This window comes from Strigops habroptila, chromosome 1, assembly GCF_004027225.2.
Source record: "Strigops habroptila isolate Jane chromosome 1, bStrHab1.2.pri, whole genome shotgun sequence".
Taxonomy (NCBI): domain Eukaryota; kingdom Metazoa; phylum Chordata; class Aves; order Psittaciformes; family Psittacidae; genus Strigops; species Strigops habroptila.
This window is the reverse complement of record NC_044277.2, coordinates 47,269,995-47,296,213: the sequence shown is the minus strand read 5'-3', so window position 1 is coordinate 47,296,213 and position 26,219 is coordinate 47,269,995. Positions and strand designations below refer to the sequence as shown.

Below are 26,219 nucleotides of genomic sequence, written 5' to 3'. Positions count from 1 at the left end.
GGAACAGTGGAGCTTATCTTCTGATTGCTATGGTTTCTTGACAGTTTTCAGACTGGAGACAACAAACTTCACTTAACATATTGCATGACACAGTCTTTGCAGTCATAAGGATTATGAACTGTACTATATTACCTGATTCTGCAGAATCTATTCAGTGTTGACCATACAAGGCAATAAAGGGAACAGATGCAAAGTATGGGTTAATCTTTTTTGTTGCTACTGATTTTTTTGAAAATAGTTACCTATACTTTACAAAAATAATCCAGGCATAGAAGGGCATAAACAGGAAGGAGTAGGCAAAATAGGGACATATATTCAAGCACTTACACATTTGGGTATGACTCTATCTCCCTTGAAAGAGAAAGAAGAGACATTTCTGCTTATTTTTGTATGGTGCTTGTGGGTGTAGCTCAGTACTTATTTTGGACAGCACATTTAGCTTCCAATCCTTTGCCATTTTACTGTTCCTTAAGTCTGAACTTCTTTTCAAGATTAAAATCGTGCATTTAAAGGCGATATTAATCACTTACTTAACTGCTGCACTGTCTTTGTCAATTTCATAGTAATATCACTCAAGCATCTGAGAAAACAAACCCGTAATTGTGACTCAATTGCTCCAGAAATTTAAGAAACATTCATTCTCTCAGGGAATGAATATGGGATGTTGTGAACACATTATTTCCTGCTTCTTTACAGGGAAATGTGTGGAAAGTTTCATAGGTTGATGGTTGCATGTAGAATTACAAGCATATGGAGTATGTGGAGACAAGTAAGAACCATTAATACTAAGCCCATCTTTGCCAAGCACTGTTTAGTGAAATCAAAATGGTTGCTGAAAAACTCTGGCACCTTGGGCTTGGTGGGCTTTGCAGTGTTCTATATTCATGAACTAACCAAGTACCCACAGGGAGTGTTTACATTTGAATAGGCCAATCAAAGGCAGGTGAACTCAAAAGCCCCAAACCTGGAAATTTCTTATTTAGAAAAGAATTACTGCATGAAAACCTAATATGGCCGTAACATCCCTCAATCCCCAGGAGAGAAGGGGCACTGGAAGGGAATTCAAAGTATTTTTCTTTTTTTATTTAAACTTTGTTTGACATTGAAACAAAAGACTTGAGGGGAAACACTTTGAAGGTATATGTCCTGAAAGAGCTAATGCATGAGTGCCTCCACCATGCTTCTTACCATTGCCTCTCTGAGAAAATTTACAAAGAAAATAATTCTTCCTTCTAGGGAAAGAAGTCTCAGGAACGTAAGTCTGAATTTTTTTAAGTCTTGGAAGACATAGAAAAATACTCAGTGTACATACTGGTGCACACTAATATCCATATACCTATCTGAAACAGAAACACAGGGGTTCGGGAAAAAAAACGTTCAAACTAATAATACTTACATTGCATGCAGCTCTATCTAGTTCCCTCAAAACATAAGCATTGATTAGAATCCTAGTATCTCTGGCACACTTATTATCATCATCCTTGCCCTCAAGATGGAGAGCGTACATGGTTAAGTGGACCAAGTTAGTACCTGACCTGGCAACTGAAGCCAGGAGTCTCCTGACTCCTAGGCATCTGCTCTGACAAAAGCAGCCTGATTGCCTGCTAAAGACTAAGGCCAACATTATTGAATGTGACACCTGTATTTAGGCATCAAAAGTATTTTGCTGAACGTTAAATGAGGCTATGGCTGCTCAGCACCCATGCTTTTATCAAGGTTCCTAACTTCAGGCATTTATGACCTATTTCCTGATGTACTCAGCACCAACATCTTGTACTGGCCTTAACTGCAGCTGGAGGTGCTCAGCACCCTCTTAGAAATAGGCCACTGAGTTTGAAAATGTTGGCCTAAAGCTTTGATTGTTAATTGAATTTCAGGTAGGCTTCTTTTTAAGAAGAGCTGACAAAGTTATTCCCTGCTGGCTCCTGGCCTTTGGGGCCTAGAAAGCCAGCATCTGTGTTCCACTCCTCACCCTAAGAGTTTGGGGACCTAGAAATGCCAGAACTAATCTCCAATTTAACTTAAAAAATGTTTTGAGGCCTTTTCTTTGTGAAGAAAACATCCTTGAAAATGTAACTTCACCTGCAGGTTTGAAAGTTTTGTCCCTGTTTTTGTGTAAAGAGTATAAATTATTCATCGGCTCCCCTGCTGTCATGGAAGGCTCACCGTTGGGACCTACATGATACACAGACTCAACTACTGTGGGGGCCTTGGCAAAACAATCCTATATGGAGGTAGCAGTGCCACTGCTGCTATGGATGATGCTATTCCCACACCAATCTCTTTCCCAGCTGGCCCCAGAAGGCCTCTGCCACAAGGAGACAACCCCAGCCCAGGTTAATTAGCAGTTTTCTCTAGCTGACCTCCAAATGAGAGAATATAGTGTTTGAATCCCAGCTCTGGTACTGTCTCCACCAAAGGTCTCAGTCAAGCCTTTTACTTCTTGAAATAGCCTAGAGCTTGCTTAGTTCTGCTCTGGCTCAGGTCAAGGGTATTCTAAGGCCATTTAAAAATGTTGAGATCTTTGGGAGCATTTTACAATGCAAAGAACTTTGGAAAGTTTAACCCTTAAAGAAATGAGGAAGAAACTGGAATATTTGTTTCAACAATGCTAACCTTGAAACGTGAAAACCTTAAAACTGAGCATCTGGAGACAGATACACATAAAGCTACCTAAAACTTCTGGAGACTCTTCTATGCTGCCTCTACCCTACTCTGCTTCATCTACTTCCACCGGGAGCTGAGAATGTTCTCCTGCTGTTTCAAGTGACATGAATAACATCTGCTCTGAGCGCTTCATTCTTTCTTTCATCCTTTCCCTGGGGAAGGAACTGTGTATTTTGCTTTGGAAGAGCTCTGTTGTTGTGGATTGGGGTTTGGGGGAAGGTTTCGAAATCTACATGCAGGTACATGTTTATATGAGAAAAGGGAGCCTTTAGCATCATCTCTAGGTGAACCCTATTCTTAAAAGCTGAAGTTGAGGACATTCATGGTAATACTCAGCTGCTGTGGAAGTCTGTTCCATGCTCCCAGTCCTGTCTGTGAAAAAGTTCTAGCTCCTATGCAAACAAGCTTCAGTTCTTTGATGAAAGCACTCAGAAAGAAGGGCTGTCAACTATGTGTTGTTATCAAATCGGAAGAACTTCTCAGGTGATCTCTGAGATATGCTGAGAATATTAGAGATTGAGTCTTAGAGAACAATGGAGGAAAACAGTGTAGACAGCAAGAGAGCAGGCTGAATATGCTCCTGATCTCCTTTGCTACTGAGGAACAGTGCTGCAGCTCTCTGTATTAGTTGGAACATCCTACAGGATGATGGCTTCATGCCCAGGTATTCTGTGCTGATGGAGTCCAGACGGGAAGCAGCAAGGGCGTGAATCACTGAGGCCAGGTCCCGTTTGAACAGGATGGGAAACAACTGCTGATCCAATTATTTCTTGCCCTAGTTTTCATGTCTGTAAAGTGGAGACACTTAACTACCACAGGGGCAACTAATTATTATCGCAAAATGTGAACTAAATGCTCTAATTCATTACAGATATAATTTTTGTACTGGGCATAACAGCCCTGAGAGGTCATGTAATCTTGGCTAGTATCATATTCAGAACTATCCTCACTGATAAAACACGGATAAAACCTCTATAATTATTCTGGATATTGGTACCAGTTCTACTGTATATTGGTTCTACTGGATATTGGTACTTCTCTGACCCCACATCATCTGAAAAAAATCTAAACTGAATCCATCCACTCTGGGTAACACCCCAAAAAAGTGTCTCACTTCTCCCCACACACACCATGATATGTTTTGTGGACTATGGAAGTAAGACTAGCACTGGACATAGGAAAGGGATGGCTACTCCTCATCAGAGACAAGGTGAAGCACAAACACTTGTTCAAACACCTAAGCCTAAGTCCAAAGACTAAGGCAAAAGAAATGGCACTGGCAATAGCATGAGGACAAGAAAGGGAAGTTTTAATAGGCACAAATTTCTTTATAATAATTTAATGGAAATTCAATATTAAGTTAAATTAGCATTAAGGTTTTTTACTTCTTTATTAATTAAAAGGTAAGTATTATGGATGATGGATGGAGAAGACTTAGTCATATCCACCCTCTACAGAGAACTGTATGGTCATACTCCAGGTGTTCAGTTGGAAGAGTTTCATCTTTTGGGTGCTATCTAGGCACCCTATAAATACACCTACCTTGCAGCTTCCTTATTTGATAGCTAGATGAGACATATTTCTGATTTAGAGATTGTTACAAGCCTATTTCTGAAAAGGCCTTATTATATTAAGCATGTCATATTAAAATCTTTCCATTCTAAAGAATAAACATTTTTAGGGACATATTTTTCAAACTCCATTTCAGAAATGTAAATACACCACATGCCTTTTGAACATGTAAGTATGAAAATTCACAGGTTGAAACACTCTTAAAACATACAGTTCTGTTACAGAAGGTTTCCATTTGCTTCCTTCCTATGGAGGTAGTATCTCCAAAAATTCACAGCTGGCTCAATAGCTATGGAGCACAAAGCCATTCAAATGATGTGTCAAAGGTGGGAGATGGGTGAGCTATGGAGCTGATCTTAAAACAAAGAGCAAACTCCTGTAAAATCTCATTATTAATACATTGCAGGTTTGATTTTCAGGACTTGTCATTTACTCTCTGTTCTCACCAGAATATGGTCCTATGGGATTGTCTTGCATTCCTAACAGGAGTGTGGAGTGAAATCATGGAAACCTCTAAAGAGACTTGTTTTCTGCATTGGGAAGATTGGTAATGAGGGAATAATAACTTGCCCAAGGTGAGATGGACATGGTATGTGGGGATTCTTATGTTCTACTCTTCCTGGAATAGGAATCAGAAAATGCTAAGGAAAGAATCACACTGGGCCAAACACCAAGTTAAGCATCATTATATTGCATTTATTTTCTGTATCCTTGAATACATTCCCTTTAATTATGAGCTGTACTATGTGCGTGGATAGGGTTTTAATCCTATTGTGTTCTGCTCTGCTCTACCTCGTTCATGTTCTTACTCTGCCCTATAGCCACAGAATGCCGTCCATGGCTTCTAATCTGAGATGATAAGCATCTCTCATGCATGGGAAATGCACTTTAGATGCATGTTTAAATTAAAAGCAAGGAATGATTCCTTATAGAGGGAATAAATACACTGTTATGCTGCAAACCCCAACACAGACCACAGTAACGTGAAAGGACAGAGAAACATAACCTGGAGGCTCATTGCTAAAGATTCTGCTGCTTCAGTGGGTAGATAACCTGAACAAAGTGACGCCTCCTAGAACAGGTTTTAAATGAGAATGGGTTCGAGATCAATGTATTTTCAGCAAAAGCAGCTCCAAAAGTCAGTACCTAGTGCTCTGCCTAAGTGCTTTGCTGACGTTTCACCAGGCTGGGTAGATGATAACGGGAGGTAAGAGCAGAAAGCCAGTGATCCCAACAAATAAATGCAAATGGCATGATGGTACTGCATTTTTTTAAACATAATGCATTCTCAACTGGGGTGAGGCTACCCAAGTTAATTAAAATAATAAACATAATGAATTAAGTGAATAAGAAAATGAATACCACCTTCTTTTTGCATGCGAAGATAAGCCAGAGAGAGGCTGTCTCTAAGGGCATGGAGATGTGCTCTCTTAAGAGCCTTCTGCAGCATGGAACTACACACTGATTGTCACCTAGCCACCATGGAGCATAATTTGTCTCTCTGTAGCAACATCTTTTTTTGAGCCCTTCCCTAGAAAACCAGGTACCTCAGTTATGCTGAAGTTTTAATGAACTAGGCTTAGACGGAGAAAGCAAAATTATGCCCTCAGTCTTGGGCAGGGATGAATTTTGAGTGGTGTTATTAAAATAAAGAAGCTGAAGGCAGCTGCTTGGGATTCCATGTATTTTGAAATGGAAGTGTATTTTAGGGGGCACAGAGTAGTAAGGAGGTGACTGTAGTACACGTGACAACTACACTTGGACCTCTGCGTATTTTGCATCTTCAGAATTCAGTTACCTATTCTCCTTTTTTAAAATCCATTCTGAATTCTGCTGTTAAAAATAATGTCTATCCCCTTGCTCCTCTTTCTTTTCATAATTGTCTTTTGCATACCTGCACCTTCTCTCTTCCTGAGTTTTTTGTTTAGTTTGGTTTGGATTTTTTTCTGTTTTCTTTTTTTCCTTTCTTTTGGTCTTTCTCTCTTACAATCTCTCCTTTCTCCTTGCAGAAACTGCTGATGTCCCTACTTCTTCCTGCTTCCTCATTTTGGTTACTCAGTTATGAACAACAGAATTTGTGAAAACTAGTAAGCCAAAAATATTTAAATATTTTTTCCTGAAACAGCAGTTTCACTTTATTGGAAACACTTTGCAAAAAAACCCACCACGTATTTTGAACAGCAACAACAACAACAACAACAACAACAATTCAAAGAAATTATTCCACAAAAAATATGCTGTGAAAGGAACACATACAACAAAATTAGTTTGTGACCTTTCCTCATTCCACTCTGTTTCTCCTTTATTTTCCCCACAAGTCTAATAACGTTACATGCAATCCAGACCATTTTCTGATTTCAAAACTCAATCTTGCCTCTTTCTATCCATCACTATGTATGCGTGTCTTTTTCCTTAAACATTCAACTTGTTTTCTTTTCTTTCTCTTCCTCTTACACATTGGGTCAGAGCTTGCATGCAATGCCTGGCACAGACAGTAAATGGAACAGATTTGGATCTATTAAAAATATGTGAGAGATAGATAGATAGATACTGCACAGGAATCTTGGAGTATTACAGGTATGATACTGCAGGTAGTATAAGTTGCTCCCATGACCTAGGGGTCCACCAAGAAACAGGTAGGGAAGGCTATCACAAAGATTTTGTTCCATATTGTTTTCATGCGGAAGGAAATTGGGAATGAGAAAATGCAGTGCAATCGATAAAATAACAATCCCTCACACAATGAATTCATGCATGGTTTAAATGCTGACTTCTTTTTTCTCCAAAAAAATATTTCATATCGTCATGCTTTCAGCGTGTAAAACCTCCAGTAAGTGAAATACTAAATGGGCATATATGTGCACATGCCTCATTAGCTTTCTGCCTCTGTTGATAAGATGAAATCCAGCTCTGGTCCAAAGTAAAATTAATTGTGAACACCCCAGTTAAAGGACTTAAAGATGGGGACCCATGCTATAGAAAACTTCTGAAAAACCTTAACTGCTGAAAAATCTCTTCATGCCTAATAAAATCCACATGGCAGACAATGTATAAAAGGCCTTACTGTACAAATACTTCTCCTTGTTCCATCCTTATAGACCATCAGAGACCCTGATTTTTTTTCCTCTGTCAACCTATCTTAATATTTCAATATAGACTGAAATAGTTCAGAAAAAATCTTCTGCTGCTGTTCCAAAGTGTAACATCCTATCAGGAATAACACACCACCACTTCTCATTGCAAGACAAGCAGTGCAGAATGTTAGTATGTAGTAAATAATTCCTTCATTCAGAACTGTTTTCAGATCTTGTTCAATATTTATTTTTTCCTCTCTGTCCTTCTGTTTACCATTAGTAAACAGCATCATTACAAGTCTGACAGCACACAAGAGGACAGTGTACCATTCATTTGACCCTACTGTTTTTTTTCCCCCCCCATCAAGTTAGTATTTATGGGAAATGGCCAGCATTCTTCACTATGAGGGTGGTGAGGCACTGGAACAGATTGCTCAGAGAACTCGTGGATGCCCCATCCCTGGCAGTGTTTAAGGCTGGATGGGGCTTTTAGCAACATGGTTTAGTGGAAGGTGTCCCTGACCACTGCATGGCAGGGTTTAACTAGATGCCCACTTCTCTCTTCTCAAGAATATCTTGAGCTGCAACAACCTACAGAGCAAGAATCCAAAGGTGGCTCTCAAAATTCAGGTCTGTAGGAGGTAGCTTTCTGCCACTACCTTTCTGAAGCAGCATGGGTTGAATCACTTGTAATTTCTCTTTTCCTTCCCTCGTTCCCATCCTGATGATGAACAAGTATCAGAAAAGTTCATGGCAAGTAAAGCTTTGAACTCAGCTAGCAAATACATAATGCTATTATAATACCCAGGTAATATTATAACCCCCAGGTAACAAGTGTGGTACCTGCAGCTCTGTTTGGAAGAAGAACTTCTGTGGGCACTGTGTGCAGTCATAGATCTTGTCCTCTTGTCCATGGGCTGAGAAAATATGCTGCTGCAACTTGTTTGCTTGGACAAACACTGGAATATTAGACAAACAACACTCATTTCACTATTTCATATTGCAAGTGAAGATTTTTTTATAAACAATTTCCCATTAACACTCAGCAATTCCAAGAGGCAAAATTAGGCTGGTGCACTCTGATTTCACATTACACTGTTACTATAATGGGTATCAATGAACACTATTTATCTACGAAGTGTGATCCTTCTTCTAAAATGAATGAACTGAAACAGATGTCTGGTTTAAAAAAAAAAAAAAAAAAGACTCTAACAGAACAACCAATGAAGATTTCAAATCTAAAGAATTTAAAAGTGCCATTTTCTCTTCAGAATTATTTCTTCATGCTTAATGCACTTTGATTGAATACACAAAAAACTTATTTCCTAGCAACCAACAGGTTTAAAATCATAGATGCCAAAGTCCTGTTTATTCTGTGTGCCTAAAGTTAAAGTTAACAAACAGCTCTGTATTTAAATGTGGTAATGCTAAAAATTATATCCCACAGCTACACTGGGGCAATGTCTATAAATGTGAAACAGAACTGCAGGTAAATTCTCTTTGGATACTTTAAGATCAACTCTGCCTACACGCTGAATGCAAGGGTTTCAATAATATAAACATGTTCAATTTTAATGACTACAAAACAAGGCCCTAAGACTGTGTAACAGTTTACCTAGGAGACATACTATTAATAATTAAATTGTATATGCCAGAGGCAGTGTTTGGGTTGGCAGCACTGACTTCTGATGGATGCCTGGTGCACTGTGACCTAAAAAAGTTTGCATCTACAATATTAATCTGTATAGGCAGGGAAAGGATTTATTAAAGATGCTGGCATTTGACTTTGACTCCATTCCCAATCATTAAAATTATTCTAATTGCAAGGCAACAAAAAACATCAGAATATTGTTCTTCTGAGTCATACATTTTAATCACATTTCTCATTACCCTGAAAAAAAAAAAAAGATCAGATTCCATTTTCCATATAAAACTTATATTGGTGATTTTTACTTCTTGTTATTATTCTAGCAAGACATGCTGAAATAATTTAATAGCATATTGCTAATAAAACACCATTGTTTATGATTAATGCTCAATGTCTATTTACCCCATCAGCAAAAAGACAAAAGTGTTTCACACAGATTGGAATCGACTTATCTCCATACTCTTTAACACATTTCACATGGCTGCTGGCTTAAAAATTACGGATTAGTTTCATCAGGGATCTTGCTCACAAGGAGAACGGTCAGTGGGTACTCCTCACATATGCCAGTTTTTATGTGGAATTTACAAGTCCCTCAAACTTGGAAATGGAAGACCCATGGCATTATGCTAAAAAAAATCACCTCATAATGTGTACACAAAGACCAGGGGAAAAAAAAATTCATAGTAGAATCAGTAATAAAACTAAAAGAACAAACAACAACAAAATGCCTAACTGAAAGAATTATTGAACACAGACGCCTAACAGGCGAACTGTTTACCACACTACTATCCATGCTCAGACATTACCATTACAAGCTGTGCAGTGAAGATGAACTATGTATTTCTTTAATTTTATAACCCACAAAAATGTGTGAAACCTGAACACAGTGAGGTAATAATCATCACCAGCCACTGTGTCTGAGAGATGAAAAATTTAGCTTTAATTTTCCTCTGTAGCATGCACTTAGGTTTTATTGGGAGGGGAGCTGCCAAACAAAGAGAAGTAAAATGAAGGTATTAAAGGATCTATTTGCCTATCAATGAAAATCCTTCACTCCCATTAATGGAGAACAGAAACCTTGAATGGCTTCCAGAATTAGCATGCCATTGATGCGAGAATACCCAAAGTGTGTTTTGTCATGTTTGTGATTATCTTTGATTTTCACCTTGTAAAGCAAAATTGGGCATGTAAGCTACATATTAACACTTATGTTTTAGGTTATCATTTTACGAAATGTTTGATTAAGAAGCCCTTAAAAAAACTCACAACAACTCTGTAGGCATCCTTTGAATGTGTTTTCATTTCCAACAACAGCATTTTTCTGTTCCTCATTATGGCCCAAACACTGCAGTGCTTAGCCCTACTGGGTCAAGTTATTTTCTCACTTGGGTTTTACTACTGAATAACACCACTGACTTGGGCAGGATTATTCCACACTTGGACTTGTGTCAGGGGAGAGCAGAACTTGACTTGTGGCAAGACAGCATGGTTTGCTTTCTAAAGCACATTACAAGGGTGTTTCTTCCCACCACAAGCCAACAAACACATGCAAGCAAGCTTTCGTACATGATCAGAGGAGAATGCTGCAGTGCACAGGCTATGCCTAGCAGCTCTTGCCCGTGGGGCCAAGTTCTGCTCTGAGTTATATTGTTTTAGATGAAACATCTGTAGCTTTAAAGCACAAATTTATGGTCAGTTTTAACCTCGGCAAGTTTGGAATATGAAGGTAGCACCATTGAAGGTAACAGACTATCACTTCTGTAATTATAAAACCCGCAAACTTCCACTATAAGAGCTAGAAATGCAGTTCTTACAGATGGATGCCTGACCTTCTAAGGAGCTCAGCTTTCTAAATTATTTGTAATCAATATTACTAACGAGCACAAATGTAATGTTCCCTCCTAAAACTGACCTAAAGCTAGCACGTGACACAGCGGTAAATGGAGTTCTGCAAGTGCAAGCTAAGGACATGACAGGGACGAGCAGTGATGGCCTCCTACCTGTAAAGCACACTGGACATTTGAAGGTGCCCCCCATGCCTTCAAAGCTGTGCTCTATCAGGTGGCACTGAAGCTTGGCAGGAGAGTCGAACGTCTGATTGCAGAGTTTGCATTCATGGTTCAGTCCTTCATCTGTGGAGAAATCGAAGAAAAAGCGAAATTCACCACAGCCCAAAGAACAAGTCCAACACAATCTATGAACAGAAGAGACTTTCTGATTTCCTAAGCTCACGAAGCTGGATGTCCCTCAGCACCTATGGCTGCTAAAGTGTTTTCTCACCTGGAAGGTTTCAGAATGTACAAAGCTTAACTGGACATTAAAAACATATTTTCCACATACAGTTAGCACCAAACAGGAATGCAGAGCATTAGGCTTCAGCAGGAAATGATGAGTAGGACCTGAAACATCATCTCTTAGCAAAGCCACCCGATCACAACCGAGTACATTTGCAAAACAGCATGTGAAGAATTTACACTGATCACACATCATTCATCTACCATGGGTAAGAACTGCAAACGCACACATTTTTGGCACTCTGGCTGACGTGGGGTTTCTCGTAACCACGTTTCCAGTCCCAGGGGCATACGCAAAACACTTTGCAAGCTGCAGGATTTCCCAGCTCCCTTTCTGACAATCCCAGGTTTTTTTTCCCCTTTATTTGCATTTCTCCTCTTAACAGCTCAGAAAAGTCCCTGTGTGCCTCCTGACGCAGCTTTCCCGTCAATGTCCTGCAGCTTTAAAACCCTTCCCGCTCCCTGCTGCTTGTTCCTCTGCTTCCTCCCATTGTCCTCTGAAGGCCGGCTGGTGCCTGGCACCAGGTTCCCTTCCTGAGGGTGCTGCAGGATTCATCCACTCCGCCATGAGGGCAGTCAATGGCTGTCCTACTTAGAAACAGTTGCTAGGTAAGAAGTGGCTTCCAGCCCTGCTGCAGAGGCCTCAATTCCCACAGCGCCGCTTAGAAAAGGTCCTTCTGTATGTCACTGGTGTGCTACACGAGTAGCATTGATCTCGCAGGTAAATACAGTATCTGATTATTAAGAATCAAGGGGGAATAAAACGCTTGGCGACTGGCACAGCTGCCTGCCATTTCTCAGGTGGAAAGGAGCGATTTAGGAGAGCGCCCTGCCCACCCCAAACACCTAAATGCTATGCCGCCTGCAGTGATTAGTGACCGTAACGACGGGTGTTCGCGGTTGCTGTAGACAGTGAGAGCAGAGACAATGTCTTGTGCTCCACACAACAATCCTCCTCACCCATGTAAAGAAAACAAGACATGGTGCTTGTGTGGCTGAGTGGGGCCAAACGCCTGCTCAAAATGATCCTTTGTAACTTACCAGAATTGAAATAAATTCGGTGGTAGCCCTCAGCTTTCACTTCTCGTTAGCCCAAAAGCTAAATTTAATGTTCATATAAGTCATGGCATCTTTAGCAAAGGGTGTGAGTTTGTGGGCTTTAGACAGTGCTAGCTAAGCCAGGCAGTGGTAGCTGTTCTGCAAGGTGGGACTACTGAAAACTACTGTCTTGTAGTTTTCTACAAGATGTCACAGCACTTTATAATAAGAAGGTAAAGGGCAGATGCCTATAAGGATGCTGGGCAGGGACTCTTCCTTAGGGACTGTAGTGGTAGGACAAGGGGTAATGACTTCAAACTTAAACAGGGGAAGTTTAGATTAGATATAAGGAAGAAGTTCTTTGCAGTGAGGGTGGTGAGGCACTGGAATGGGTTGCCCAAGGAAGTTGTGAATGCTCCATTCCTGGCAGTGTTCAAGGCCAGATTGGACAGAGCCTTGGGCCACATGGTTTAGTGCGAGGTGTCCCTGCGCATGGCAGGGAGGTTGGAACTAGATGATCTTAAGGTCCTTTCCAACCCTAACGATTCTATGATTCTATGATTCTGTGAAAACCAACAAAGCCAAAAGATTTACACAAAATCAGGTTGGGGTGGCGGGTGTCTCCTCTGCAGTAAACAGGTAAAAATACACTGACTACAAAAATTTCTATCCTGACAACAGTCAGCAACTGAGGAGCTCTTTCTCCACTGAACGCCCAGCTCTCATAATGTTCATATATACAGCACCTCCATTGCCTTTCATGGTAAAACTGTGTTTTTCATTCAGTGACTGCGAGAGGAGTGTAGAACCCCATTTTGGTTCTTCAAAATGGCCACATTGGCATGTGACCATTTTTTTTATCCTGTCTTCCTGTCAGTCTTAGTGCAATAGAGTGGTGCCACAGCTATAGACAAACATGGCCAAGTGTCACTCACACACCAAACCATAGACTTCCCTTCGTCCTCTACCCAATCCTTCATTAAAGCAGTGCTTGATGTTCCTGCCTACCTTCACATGCTGCAGAGCTATCAGAGGGGTATGAAATGGGGTAGGTGACACCTTCTCATCAGGTAGGCGGCACCTTTTGTAACTCTTCATAGATAAATTAGCATCCACTTATCAAATATATGCTAACTGTTTCCTTCACAGGGAAAATTTTAGTGGATTCTCAAGAGTTGCCTGGGATTTGGGGTTTTTTACCACCACTGACAAGCCCTTCAAGTATGTTCTGCTTTTCCTGCCGCTGAGAGAAGACAAGTATGGCCTGCGTGAGCACTGTTAAGGGGAGCATGAGGGAAAAGAAACTGGCACGAACCAGTCCATACATCTAAGTGAGCTGGCTGTATGCTGTGCTCTCCCCACAGCCAGCAACCCACAGCTGTGGGCAAAGCTGCAGAACAGCATACTGAAAAGAGGAGGAAGGCTCAACAAACCATATATAAATGCCTCTTCTTTCCTGAACTTGCAAATCAGTTGTGAGGAATGTACAGGCTGAATGTAAGTGATCAGATCTTTTCTCCTATATCTAGATAATTGCCGTGGCCATTACCAGATAGTTCTGACACAGTGCAAGTCCCCACAAAGGTTAACTATGAGCTAGAAAGCCTGTAGGGTGAAGTTTCTTCATCAAACTGTTTGTGCTGATACACACAGTCAAAGCAATTAGGACAAAGGGAGCGCCATCTCAGGATCTTCCACATGTCAAGGTGAAGATAATCGATGCCGGTTCTCAAGTCACAGACTTACTGTTGGCAAAGTGTAAATGAACCATGCTAATCATTCTTGAGCATGGGAACACTGAACGGAGAGTTCTTCAAACATTCCAAGGGAGAAAGACTTCCTAAAAAGAAATACTTTTATATGGAGCTACAGAAGACAGAGAAGGCTTTTTTGTCTTTCCATTACATTAGCTAATGAGGAAAAGTAGGAAGAAAGGCATACACTCCTAATGCTGAAGCAAAACTAATTTTAGTTACACAGTATTTGTACTTGTTTAAGAAGAACTGAACCCCATTAAATGCGACCCTACTGTATTTCCAATATCACTCAGATCTGAGGTGATCTCCTGGTCAGAAACATCAAAACCACTTTGATTACTGTGTGTTGCAAGTCCGCTTTTCCTAAAGGCTTATAAACAGGGTTTGAAAAATCCCCTCACCCACTCGCCTGGGGCAGATAGGAAACTTCCCCAGGCAAAAGGCATCAATTTGTGCAGAATCTAAGCTTTCTCTTAAAAATAAAATGTTTTTAGTCTCCTAGTTCTAAAGACTGCATTTAAAATATGACTACATTTGTGTAACTAGTAGAATAATATTCTTCCTAAGTAAGTCCCACTTGTCAGTCACTGTTTCCCTCACACTTTTTTCAACCCATTTTGTGCACATCACCTGCTCTGCGCTATGTCCTCGGAACAAAGGGCAAGGTTCCAGTCCTTGAATTCAAGAACGTGAGACCAGCATGATTTAAATTTAAGGGAGACAGATAATGTTACAGTAGTGGCAGAAGAGCCAGGAGTGCTGGGTTCCATTCCAAACTCTGACACTGACTTACTCTTACCACCTTGGGCATGACGGTATAGCCCGTGTTTCTCAGACTACCCATCTTTAAAGAACAGGTGTTAATTTTTAATTTCTACTTTAATAGGCTGACCTAATTAGTATCCCTTAAGATTTTTAATACAACTGGGACAGCGGAGCTTGAGGGCAGTCCAGGACTATCTACTATACACAGAAGACCCAGAATCACTGCCATCTGCCTTTGAGAAGCTTTAAGATAACATGTCTGGGCACACAACTGCCTGCTTGCTTGGGTCACATAGCACTGCAGAAGGATGATGGAACAAGGCTTTGTCTGTGTGCTCTGCTCTCCATAGAGAATTTAAAAGCAGAGCCAGCATTTTATCTCCCACTGGCAAGAAAGAGCCAGGGTGTGGCAGCTTTTGCAAAGGTGCCAGATGAAGAAAGAGGATGCAAAAGGCTCTGTTTACACACTGGCCCCTATCTAGCTCTTCATGTTTAGCAAACAGTTTGATAGGGTACTATGGAAGTGCAAAGTATGATATCATTAATAAATAAAGGGCTGGTGAAATGTCACATTTTCAGTTTCCATTCAGGATAAATCTGAAATGCAGTGGAGTGTCAGATACAGTCCAAGAGGCTCTCCTTCCCTGCAGACAGAGCTACTGCTCTTTGCTTTTACTCTGGGAAATAAAAAAAAAAAAAAAAAAAAAAGGAAAAAAAAAAGTGCTGAACAGCTTTAAAAAATTCAATCAAAATAATCTGCTCTTTGGAAAGGTGGCGGCTGACAGTAATTGGAAAATACTGTCTGACTCATTTATTAAAGTGAGATTCAGAGTCAATTGATTTAATAACCATTAGAATATTCTATTAAGGATATAATAGGTTGGCACAGCCCTATTTTTTATTAAGAGTTATAGGTAAGAAATAAGCAATGCTATGGAATTTTAGACAACTGCTGTATGGATTAGACTAAAAATATGGCTTGCAAAATAGGTATAAAAGCAGCAACTATCAGGAGGAGGAATAGGAAAATACATTACAGTGCAAATGAGTTAGCTGAACGATGAAAAAGAAATGAACCTTTAATATAAAGCCTGCACTTTTCCAAATCTAACAGAAAACTATGCACTGCATTCCCTGATGTGGTACATTGTAAAACAAGTCAGCACGTCCTTCACATTATAGATCCAACAACTCCGTAAGGAAGGCAAGAACAAAGTACCCACTGTACAGCACAGAACTGCTACTTATTGCTGCTCTTCCATGGTTAGGATATGAGTTTGGACATGGTTAAGACCTCGGAACACGGATGAGGATGCTTTACCCACTGCTGGTAGACAAACGAGTTTGATGCATGCAGAATTTCTGCATAAGTAAATTACTTTCCATTTGTAATCTTTATTCAGAAAGTGGGAAAATGTAAACATGAATCAATTCTAAATAAATGCATTTAATATTCATATAAATGTTTAATATTTACACAAATATTAAATGTTTCACTGGGGGTAGGTAGATTTTAATTGAGGTGCAGCCCATTACTCCAGCAACTAACTTGATAACCAGCTATAAAAGCAAACAAAATCAGTCCTTGTGCTGAGCATACACTCACATTTGGGGATCCTCTGTCTTTGAAGAACTTGTATGGCAGGCAAGATCCCCCCACCCTCACTCTGACTTGAGGCAATGCATCGGATGGCCTGGCCCAATTTGTGCAACCAATTCAATGCACAATTCATTCATTTCATGGAAGGCCTTGACATTTCAATATACACTTTAAACAAGTGAAACCCTTTAAGCAGCCTCTAGACCATGTCCCATGTTTATGCTTCCTGCTTTTCAATAACAACAAAACTAGAGCAGCTACAAGCAAACGTTCACTGGCTGACTTATATGCAGCTGTTAAGTCTGTAACCACTGGGGGCCCTCTTATATTGTCTGATCAACACTACAGCCATTACCGAGTACCAATTTGTAACAGTTTATAAGTAAGTCTTTCTCTTATTCACCCTCGAGATTGTCCAGAAGGGTCCTTCTGCCTTTTACTCTGAATAAATCTATAGGCAAAGGTGCAAAGATGATGATGTCCTCCTGGTAAATCATCACAAGGCTGGGTCCATGCTTAAAAGCATCTGCTAAGAAGTAGTGTAAACTCTGCCCTCCACATGCAACACAGGAATGAAATGGCCTGCAGTCGCTGTATTGTTTTCACGTCTAAAACATTCACAGCTCCCACATTCAGTGTGTTTTCTTTATATTTTTTTTTTCCCCAAGTAAACCATGCCCCTAAACCAATTTCTCCTTCTTCACATTACTTTCACTCTTCCCCGAGTTAATTTTGCAGCACACGTTTATAAGCCAGAGATCTGAGGAGTATGAAAGGAATGCCATGGATGACAGCTAACCCCTCGGCTACAACATCTCACACTGAAAAGTGGGGAAGGACTAACACTGTAATTTGCAGAGTATATAGCCATCCATGCTTCCTAGCTTACAATGCTGCGCTTGTCTGCATCTTTTTAATTCTACTGGCCACATGCTTGCATGCTCATCAGCCTACTCATAACTCTAGAGACAATCTCATTCCTGCTCAAAATTCTTAGGGTCCACTATGGCAAGTAAGTGCGTGACAAGTATCCTCCTTTGCTAAGGAACACACAGCAGCTCGACCAAGCCTGGAAGCTGTGCCTGAAGTCTCCAGCCCCATGTTCATAATTTCTCCCTGATTGTAATAGTGCTTCTGTCATTTTCAATTTCTCAAACATTATCACACACACCCCCCCCCCACCCCACCCCCATGAAAAACACTATCTACCACAGTGTTAATTTTGGAAGCTGACATGCAAAGCATGCGAATATAGTGATAAAGAAGGAGACGTAGTAAAGGCAAAGCACACAGCTGGAATTTGCAGCAGGACAAACAATACAGCTGGAATTAACAGCCATGAGAAGAACCTGCCATGGAAACCCAGGGTTTTTTAAAGTCCTAACTAAGGGTTCAATCCTGATGGCACAGGATGGAGGATTGGATGGAAAGACAGAAGTACACCTGTGTTTCTTCTGCAGTGGCCAGGACAGATCACCACGTTCAAAGCAGGAGGGTGGTGGAAGGAACTATCTGCATTTCCCTCTTGTGCCACACACTACTGCTCATGTATGCAGGGCTGCACAGTGGTCTATGTTTACTCTTAATGCCACTTTTAACCAAAATAATGATGTTGGCTCAAGACTTGAAAACTCAAAACATCAGGCTGCAACCTGAGCAATGTCTCTCCTCTTGCTTTTTTCAGCTCCGAATGATTTTTGGGCAAGGCTCTGCCCATGCCTCGGGAAGGAGATGGACAAGACACAAGGAACAATCCCAAACTCTTGAGTCACCAACAATTGTAGCCTCCCTAGGGGGAAAGCTGAGACCAGGCCATGACTCTGCCTTGAAAGGTACTTGCCAGCATCAGAAGGAACAGAATGGCATCTGTACTGCCTCCCAGCAGCACCAGGTAGGAAGCCTTATTCAACATGCAGTGAATAAACCCTAAAGCCTTCTGCAGCGTATTGCTAAAGCAACAGCAAAGGGTGCTGATTGATGGAGTGACAAAGAGCTGGGATCCACCTCCTCAATTAAAGCAAAAGTTCATCTCTCCAGGGCCAGATTTTGAAATTAGATCTGCTTAAGGGAAAGCCAGTCTACTGCATCTTTCATTCCACTGTATTTTCGTCTGAAGCAAGGGATGCATTTCACTTCACCAACTGTTCAGTTTTTTGCTTGGTTGCACTCACTTTGGCTGCTTGTAAGTGAACTCTTCTTACCACATGTGCCTTGTATGTTCTATTAAAGCCACAAATTGTCTGGCTTCGGTGAGGTTGGATGAAAATAAAAGAAGGACAACTGGCAGGGTCTATTTCTTAATAACTGTCATGTTTTCAGCTCAAGTAAGAACAATTTAAATACAGCAAATGCCCACTCCATCAAAGAACAGCATTTTCTGGACAACTGGCTACCGGGAGAGAGTTCAGGAATTCAGCAACAGGGCTATTCACCAACTGATGGGACATGCATAATTTGCTACTCCTTGTCTGTAACTGCACCATGAAAAAGTATTAAAATTTGTGCGGAAGAAAAGGTCTGTGTTGCGTCACGTAGCTATACACATTACAAGGTTACACTCCATCATTGCAATAAAATCCCATGCGATAGAGCTTATTTTGGAAACAATTTTACCCTGGGATATAAAAAGAAATTTAAACTGGTAGGAATAAGCTGAGTGGTGTGAGTTATTTGTAGACAGATGATCCAGCTCAATGCTTACCTTTTCAAAAAGCACTTACTGAGCACTGATTAAAAACTTGGAGACTGATCCTTCAAATGCTGGCATGACTAGCTCAGGGGAACAGGTCTCCCATTTTACCAGACTCTTACCCAGATCTTTTGTGGGACTCAATTCTGCCTAAGTGTGCAAAGTCAAACCCCCCCATCCTTAAACTGCACAGTGAGATACAGATTATCATCTGCATATTACAGATAAATAAACCAAAGCCCAGAGCTGTGAAATGCCTGTTTTCCCACCCCATGCAGAGAATGACACTCTTCCAGTGGATTCCAGTGGATTCCAGTGGATGAAGAATCAGGCCCTGCTTAACCTGCCCATCCTTATGAACGCAGTGTCAAAATTAAGGTCAGTATTGAGTTTTTCTTTGTTCTCTTCCGTGAGCTCTTAGCCTGTTTCTTTCCAAGAATAAAGTTTTTTGGACCAAACCTTCTCTAGTAAAGTCGAATTACAATCTGAATGGCTTAGAGATTGCCTGAGCAAAGTAGTTATTAACAATTTAATCAAACTGTAGGGGAAAAAGGCTAATAAAAATGTCACATTTGTATTCGGAAGAATTAGGAACAGTAAAATACAACTAAAACTTTTGGGCTTTTTTAGCATTGTTCATTCGATTTCAGTATTTTTGTTCACTGTGTACACTACAGTTTCTTTTTCTTGTTCTTGCTTTCTGGTTGGAGAACCAGGTTTCTCTGCTATTTGATGTTAAATGCCTACTAGTAATGACCACTCATCTGGGACTTCTAGAACTGGTGGAAGTACAGGTATATCTACTTTCAAGTTTTGCATTAAGAAACCACAAATTGTTAAACTAGAAGAGGATACATAAGCTAAATGTATGCATTTCATGTTGCATAAGCTAAATGTAACCTGTTCTAAATTTAGGGGTACTGGGAAAACATCTTCTTGCATGGAGATAATCAAAATGTCAATATTAATACTACATCACAGAGGACCAGCAGTAGAATTTACATTTTGTACACAACTCTCATCAGATATTTCTTTTGTTCTGAATATACAGTAAGGGTCAGAGTTGCCTTCCTTCTTTTGGCATGAAGCCATTAGATGCCTGGAAGATAAAGCCTCTAAATGCTGAAATGATGTTTATAAGACGTATAATGAATTGCCTGTTTACTCTTAAAGGAAGGATAAGAAAAAGGAAAATGGAGGAAAAAAGTAAGAGTAGGATGGGATGGGATGGGATGGGATGGGATGGGACGGAAGAGAAGGGAAGGGAATAATAGGGCTTTCCTGTATTACTGGATATTTGAATTGATATAATGAAGAAGTAACAGTGCTCCTCATATTTCCTAATACATAAGATACTATTGATATTTTTTTCCAAATCTGAATGCCATTATATGAGTCAAAGATTATTTGGCATCTTTTTATGTTAGTGAGGGACACTTTTAAATGAGCAGCAATTGCTGGGATATTGATCCAGCTCTTAAACTCATTTAGGGATGTATCAGCTTCCTGTTTTCTTTCCTTTTAACCTCCATCTCCTCACCCCCAGCCCTCAGGAAAATCAGGGAGGAAGAAGCAGTTCAGGCCGTTAAGGCCCTCAGGTCTATGCTGATAACTGGGCATTTAATTAGATTCTTTTCACCCGAGCAAACTGCTTTGCCAGTTAGGGCAGATTTCCTTGTACAGCAATGTATTAAAATGATAAAGCTCAATTTAATATAAAGAATTATTTATACTGCTTATCTGACTTCAGTTTGTTGTTTTATTTAGGAAAGTATGAGAAAGCCCAGTTTTAGTTTGCACTAACCTTTCCCTATGTCTCTCTTTGATCCTGCTGTAAAGCAAGCAAGCAGCTTTAGTCTCACATATCAAAAAAGGACCAGACTTCATTCTAAAACTACCCTACTCTCCTTCCCACTTTCTCTGCTGGTACTCAGACTTCACACTGAGCTGAGCAAACAGCTGTTGGGATTTCTATGTTAAAAGTTATTCATTTGTGGATAAGAGAATAATGACGGCCAATTAGGTATTTTTCCTCTATTTGTTACATGTTTGTGGGTTGTTTTTTTTTTGTTTGGTTTTTTTTTTTTTCAATTCTAATTCCCTCTTTTACAGGTATATTCCATCTCTTCATCAAACCTAATTCCTCACCGAAGCAAAGATACCATTTCCCACTATGCTACCAGTTTAGGAGTGGTGCCTAAGAACATCTCCCTGCTCCAGTGAACTTTCAGGTAGCAGAATGGCAAAAAGTTGTGAACATGAAATAATAAGGGAAAAAAAGGAAAGCTAACAGAGTAGAAGAAACAGAGAAGAGTTGGCTGAAAAGAGATATATCCCTGACAGGCAAAGACTGGTTGGGGAAAGAGAACAAATGTAGTAGCAATGATAAAGAAAAAAGGGGGTAGGCTGAAAAGTCTGATGGAGGAGAAAAGGTGAGCAGAAGCAGGAGCAGAAGCAGGGCATGAAACCCAGCTGGAGGCTAAGAGGTGCAAGAAAGTCTTGATTTAATCCTCATTCAGATTTCATTGAAGAAATGCAGAGAAAGCATACATTTCCAGACAGAGCTTGTGTAATTTCATGCAGCTCCAATGGCAATAATGATAGATGTATTCTTACAGCCAAATGTCTCAAGCCAACAATGTTACCACTCTATAATTAATAACAGTAAGCAATTAAAAAGAACAGCAGGTTACAAGTATAAGGCATCAAACTGTATTACCAAAAGACAAAAATACAGCACTATTATAAGAAAAATAAATGTATAGGCTGTCAGGTCAGTGTATGTCCTCTCTAGAAAAAACAGAGCTGGAGAAAAATGTGGCGTGACATTAAATGACTATGAGGTGATTAACATCAGTGAAAAAGCAAAAAACATTTGTAAGACTCTGAGGAAATCTGATATGTGATATGAAAAACATGCCTGTAACAGCAAGAGAAAGGTGGCTGACCACTGTAAGGCAACAGCCTTTTGCTAAGACATACTCTAATAAATAACTTACAAGACTACATTTGTTGGCTGAAATATTCTCCAAAAGGCCCATTGAGTTTTCATTGTGTGTGAATTTCAATAAGAAGAGGTAGGAGGAAAAAGAGGAACCCAAGAAGAAAAGCACACTTAGCACACTTAGCTAAACCACACTTAGCAGGAGCGGGAAGGAGGGGGTCACGAGACAGTGGGTTTGCTGGGGGTTTGTTGGGTTTTCTCCTGTCCCCTTGCTTGGACAAGTGCCAAATTCCACCTCTCCTTCACACCCACCCATCTTTCACCCATCTTCCTGAAACGCACTACTCCACATGTTTCTTCTTACCCTACTTGTGGCAGCCCCATTGGCACTAGTAGTGCCCTTGGAAGGCAGAGCTCTCTGCAGCTGCGAGGGCTGGACTGGGTCCCAGCCATATCTTAGTAAGGCCATGAGGTGCGCAAAGGGTGAAACAGGCCATGTTTCCACTGACAGTTACACCTCTAGGGAAATCCCCTAAGAAATAGTGAGAGGCTGGAGCTGAGTCCTAATCCCCACCCAGTTATCCCCTACAAACCACTCAGACTCCGAACTGTTCTTCCCCTGCCTGCAGATCTGTGTGGCTCCTTACGCACCATTCAAACCCGACCCGGCCCATCCGTGTATGTAGTCTGGTGGGTACATGCCCAAGGCGGCTAGCAGTTGCCAAAACCGTAGAATCCCATCACGGTTTGGGTTGGAAGGGACCTTAAGATCACCTAGTTCCAAGCCCTCTGCCATGGGCAGGGATGCCTCACACTCGACCAGGTTGCTCTAAGCGTCATACAACCTGGCCTTGAATGCTGCCAGGGATGGAACAGCCACAACTTCACTGGGCACCTGTTCCAGAGTCTCACATTCAAGAATCTCTTCCTTTTATCTAAACTGAAGTTCTCCTGTTTTAGTTAAACCCATTACCCCTTGTCCTATCGCTACAGTCTGTGATGAAGAGCTCCTCTCCAGCATCCTTGTAGGCCCCCTTCAGATATTGGAAGGCTGCTCTAAGGTCTCCATGCAGCTTCTCCAGGCTGAACAGCCCCAACTTTCTCAGCCTGTCTTCATACAGGAGGCGCTCCAGCTCCCTGATCATCCTCGTGGCCCTCCTCTGAACTTGCTCCAACAGTTCCATGTCTTTCTTATGTTGCAGACACGAACTGCACACAGCGCTCCAAGTGGGGTCTCACGAGAGCAGAGTAGAGGGGCAGAATCACCTCCTTCTAATGCCATGTGCAGAAAAATCAGAAAAACATGTTAAAAATCATGACATTAAACTGAGTGTATGCCTGAAATTCTGCACTAGGCATTCAAGTTTAGGCAGTTTCCCCTCAGAGGTTTTCTCTGTAACAAGAAAAGCAAATATTTTTATTTTCTTTTAATGAAGACTCAGATTTTGATGCAGCACTGTCATTTTGGGGGCTCAGGTTCAAAAAGAAGCACTGAACGTTGCGAGACTTGTGATCAGATTGTGAAACCTAATTTACCCAAATGAAATGGGGGACACAAAATTAATTCAGATAAATGAGGATTTTGAATAAGCAAGGGACTATTTAGTGCTTTTAATACACATCCTGGGACACAACCTCATTACAGATCAGGAGTGTTGTGCTGTGAGTTTGTGTCAGAGTGGAAGTGTCACTGACACAACAAATAAAACCAAAAATATCCTACTCCCTGATCACTTATTTTGTGTTTCCATACGCACGCTACACGAGCCTGAAGAATAATTAACACTGCTGAGAAGAAGCAGCAACAGTGGATGAGTCTCACTACAGCAGACCTCTCATCATAGCAGAAATACAAATGTACTAGTTATCGTAACTGTGTTATGTTAAGTAGACCTTTGCCCCACATTATTGTAAGTTAGAGGAGGGAAAGGGGAAAAGGAAGATGATATCAGCATTCTTGATGATACTTTATTTATCCACACATACTGTTGGCACAGTTGAAGAATAAGCAGAAGAATGGAAGGCGACACACACAGTACTTGTGGACCCAGAGGGGGTTTTTCACATTACCTCAGGGAAAAGAAGACTGCCAGTGAAGACAGAGTCCCTTCTACAGAGCAATCCCAGGCATTACTGCCCGCAAAAGAAAAAAGAAGAAGAAAAAAGTTTAAAATGTGGAATTATAAAGATGCTGTGGACATCTTTACTGTGGGCAGAGTTTTAATTTCTTAGCTTTACGACAAGTTGTCCAAGGCCTGAACAAGTTCACTTAAGTTACCATTTAAATATCGCCACACCCTGATTACGTGATGAAGGCCAGCTCCACAGGATTTTGTTTCTATCATCAACTTCTTGATGATATTAAGAAATAAAACTATTTCTTAACAGAACTGTACAAGATGCGCATTTAACTTGCCTGGTCTTTTTGTTTTGAAGGTGGGAGGGCCATTGTTTGGAAGCCCTGACGCTGTTTAAGACTAAGCGTCTTCATCACAGACCTTGCAGGCAGTTTCTGTCCTTACTTGGCACTTTATGCCTTACTTGTCAGTCTTTCTCTAAACCAAGAGGGAAAACAAGCATCTGAGATGCAAAGATGTAAAGCAGATAGAATATATCCCCCAGTCCCTTCACTTGCCTCCTTTAGCTCACTCAAGAAGCAACTTTTAATTTATTAAACCTGCAGGTGAGCGGAGTGACTTAACATTAGGCAGGATTTGAACAACAGAAAATAAGGTCAAGGAGGAGAGCTCCCGTTCTAATCCTATGTGGAAAAACATGGGCATTTTATAAGTCAAAAACAAAAATAAAGCTATGGGAGGAAAGCAAGAGGGCAAACGTGCTTGCAATGCCATGTATCACTCTGGCCAGCAAGATCCCACTGTTAAATTTCGCAACACATTTTGCTAAGAGTGAGGCATGCAGATTCTGATCCCATGACGCTTTTACAAATAACCAACATATTTTGCTGATGTTAATTTCTGTTTGATTGCTGAACTTGATACATGATACGGCAGGGGAAAGGAAGAAAAATTGCTGTGCTAAATCCTTGAAAATTATACAGCAGAAAAGGTGGGCAGCTTCTCTAGTTCATCTGGGCATCAGAAGCCAAAGATCAGATCTGAAAATAACAGTTAATGAAGAATACATGCAGAACAGCAAGCAAACTAAGGTGGGGCAACAGAACTGAAAGCCATACTCACAAACCATCTACGAACCCCCTTCTCTTTCCATCATTTCATATATGTGAGAGGCAAACCCTTCCTCTCCCACAGCCAAGAAAATAATGACAAGCTGGCTATGAAGAGAGAAAAAAACAAACTCGAAAGTGAGCTATAGCAAACAGGAAGTTGGCTGATATATACCAAATCACTAGCATTTATTGGAAAATAAACCATTCTGAAGGTCTCAGTAAAAAGTGGCAATAGCAGGAAAGTTCCAAATTAAAGATGTTGTTGCTTTGCCCTTGGTTCACTGTATTGCTAAGATATTACAACATGCACAGTACATTATCTTTGAATCATATGTTCTGTGCCCTCTGTGCTTGCATCAAAACCGTGTCACATCATGGTAAGTCAAAAATACCTGCCAAATAACTGGTATCTTTCACCTTTAGTTCCATGAAAGGCCCACAAGAAAGAAGTGCATGTTGCATGGCTAGGGTTTGCAGTTACGTCTCTTCCCAGCAGTTCAAAACAAATCAATGTTGGAAGGGAAGAGTTTGCTTACAGTCCCGCATGTGTGTTTGCATATGTGTTAGAGAAACTAGGAGAAAGCTAGCAAACACTGCAAGTAGAATGGTTTCAAGTATGAGGGAAATATAATAGGATGCAACTCCTACAGGGTTCTGCAAGAAGTAACAAATGTCGCTTCTTCGGGTGAGCTGGTCATTTTACCTCTTACAATAAAAGAGTGCACACGTGGGTCAACTGGTTTCAGCCAAGTGAACACCAACGGAGCACAGTCTTTCTCACATTGGATAATTTAGGCTGCCTGTTTTGTAATGCATGTTTTTAAGATGCCACATGAATGATATGTTCAAAGGCAGCTTGATTTCTCAAACACAGCAACTGCCAGTGGAAGCTGGGTGCCTATCTTCATTTACACACCTTTAAAAAAGAAAATCCACCTCTCTGCTGTGAAACTGTAGCATAAACTCCCTTTCTCCCCCCTT

At 40.7% G+C, this 26,219-nt stretch overlaps 1 protein-coding gene across 9 annotated transcripts in view; it reads right to left on the bottom strand.

Annotated features, from left to right (window-relative positions):
• ZNF521 (zinc finger protein 521) overlaps positions 1–26,219 on the bottom strand; it is a 234,059-nt gene that overhangs the window by 19,572 nt on the left and 188,268 nt on the right. For all 9 annotated transcript variants that reach the window (XM_030498653.1, XM_030498712.1, XM_030498663.1 and 6 more), the window contains 2 exons: positions 10,962–11,093; positions 8,157–8,272 (listed from right to left, as the gene is read on the bottom strand). In XM_030498653.1, the coding sequence (XP_030354513.1) occupies positions 8,157–8,272; positions 10,962–11,093 (248 nt within the window). The remainder of the gene's footprint in view (positions 1–8,156; positions 8,273–10,961; positions 11,094–26,219) is intronic.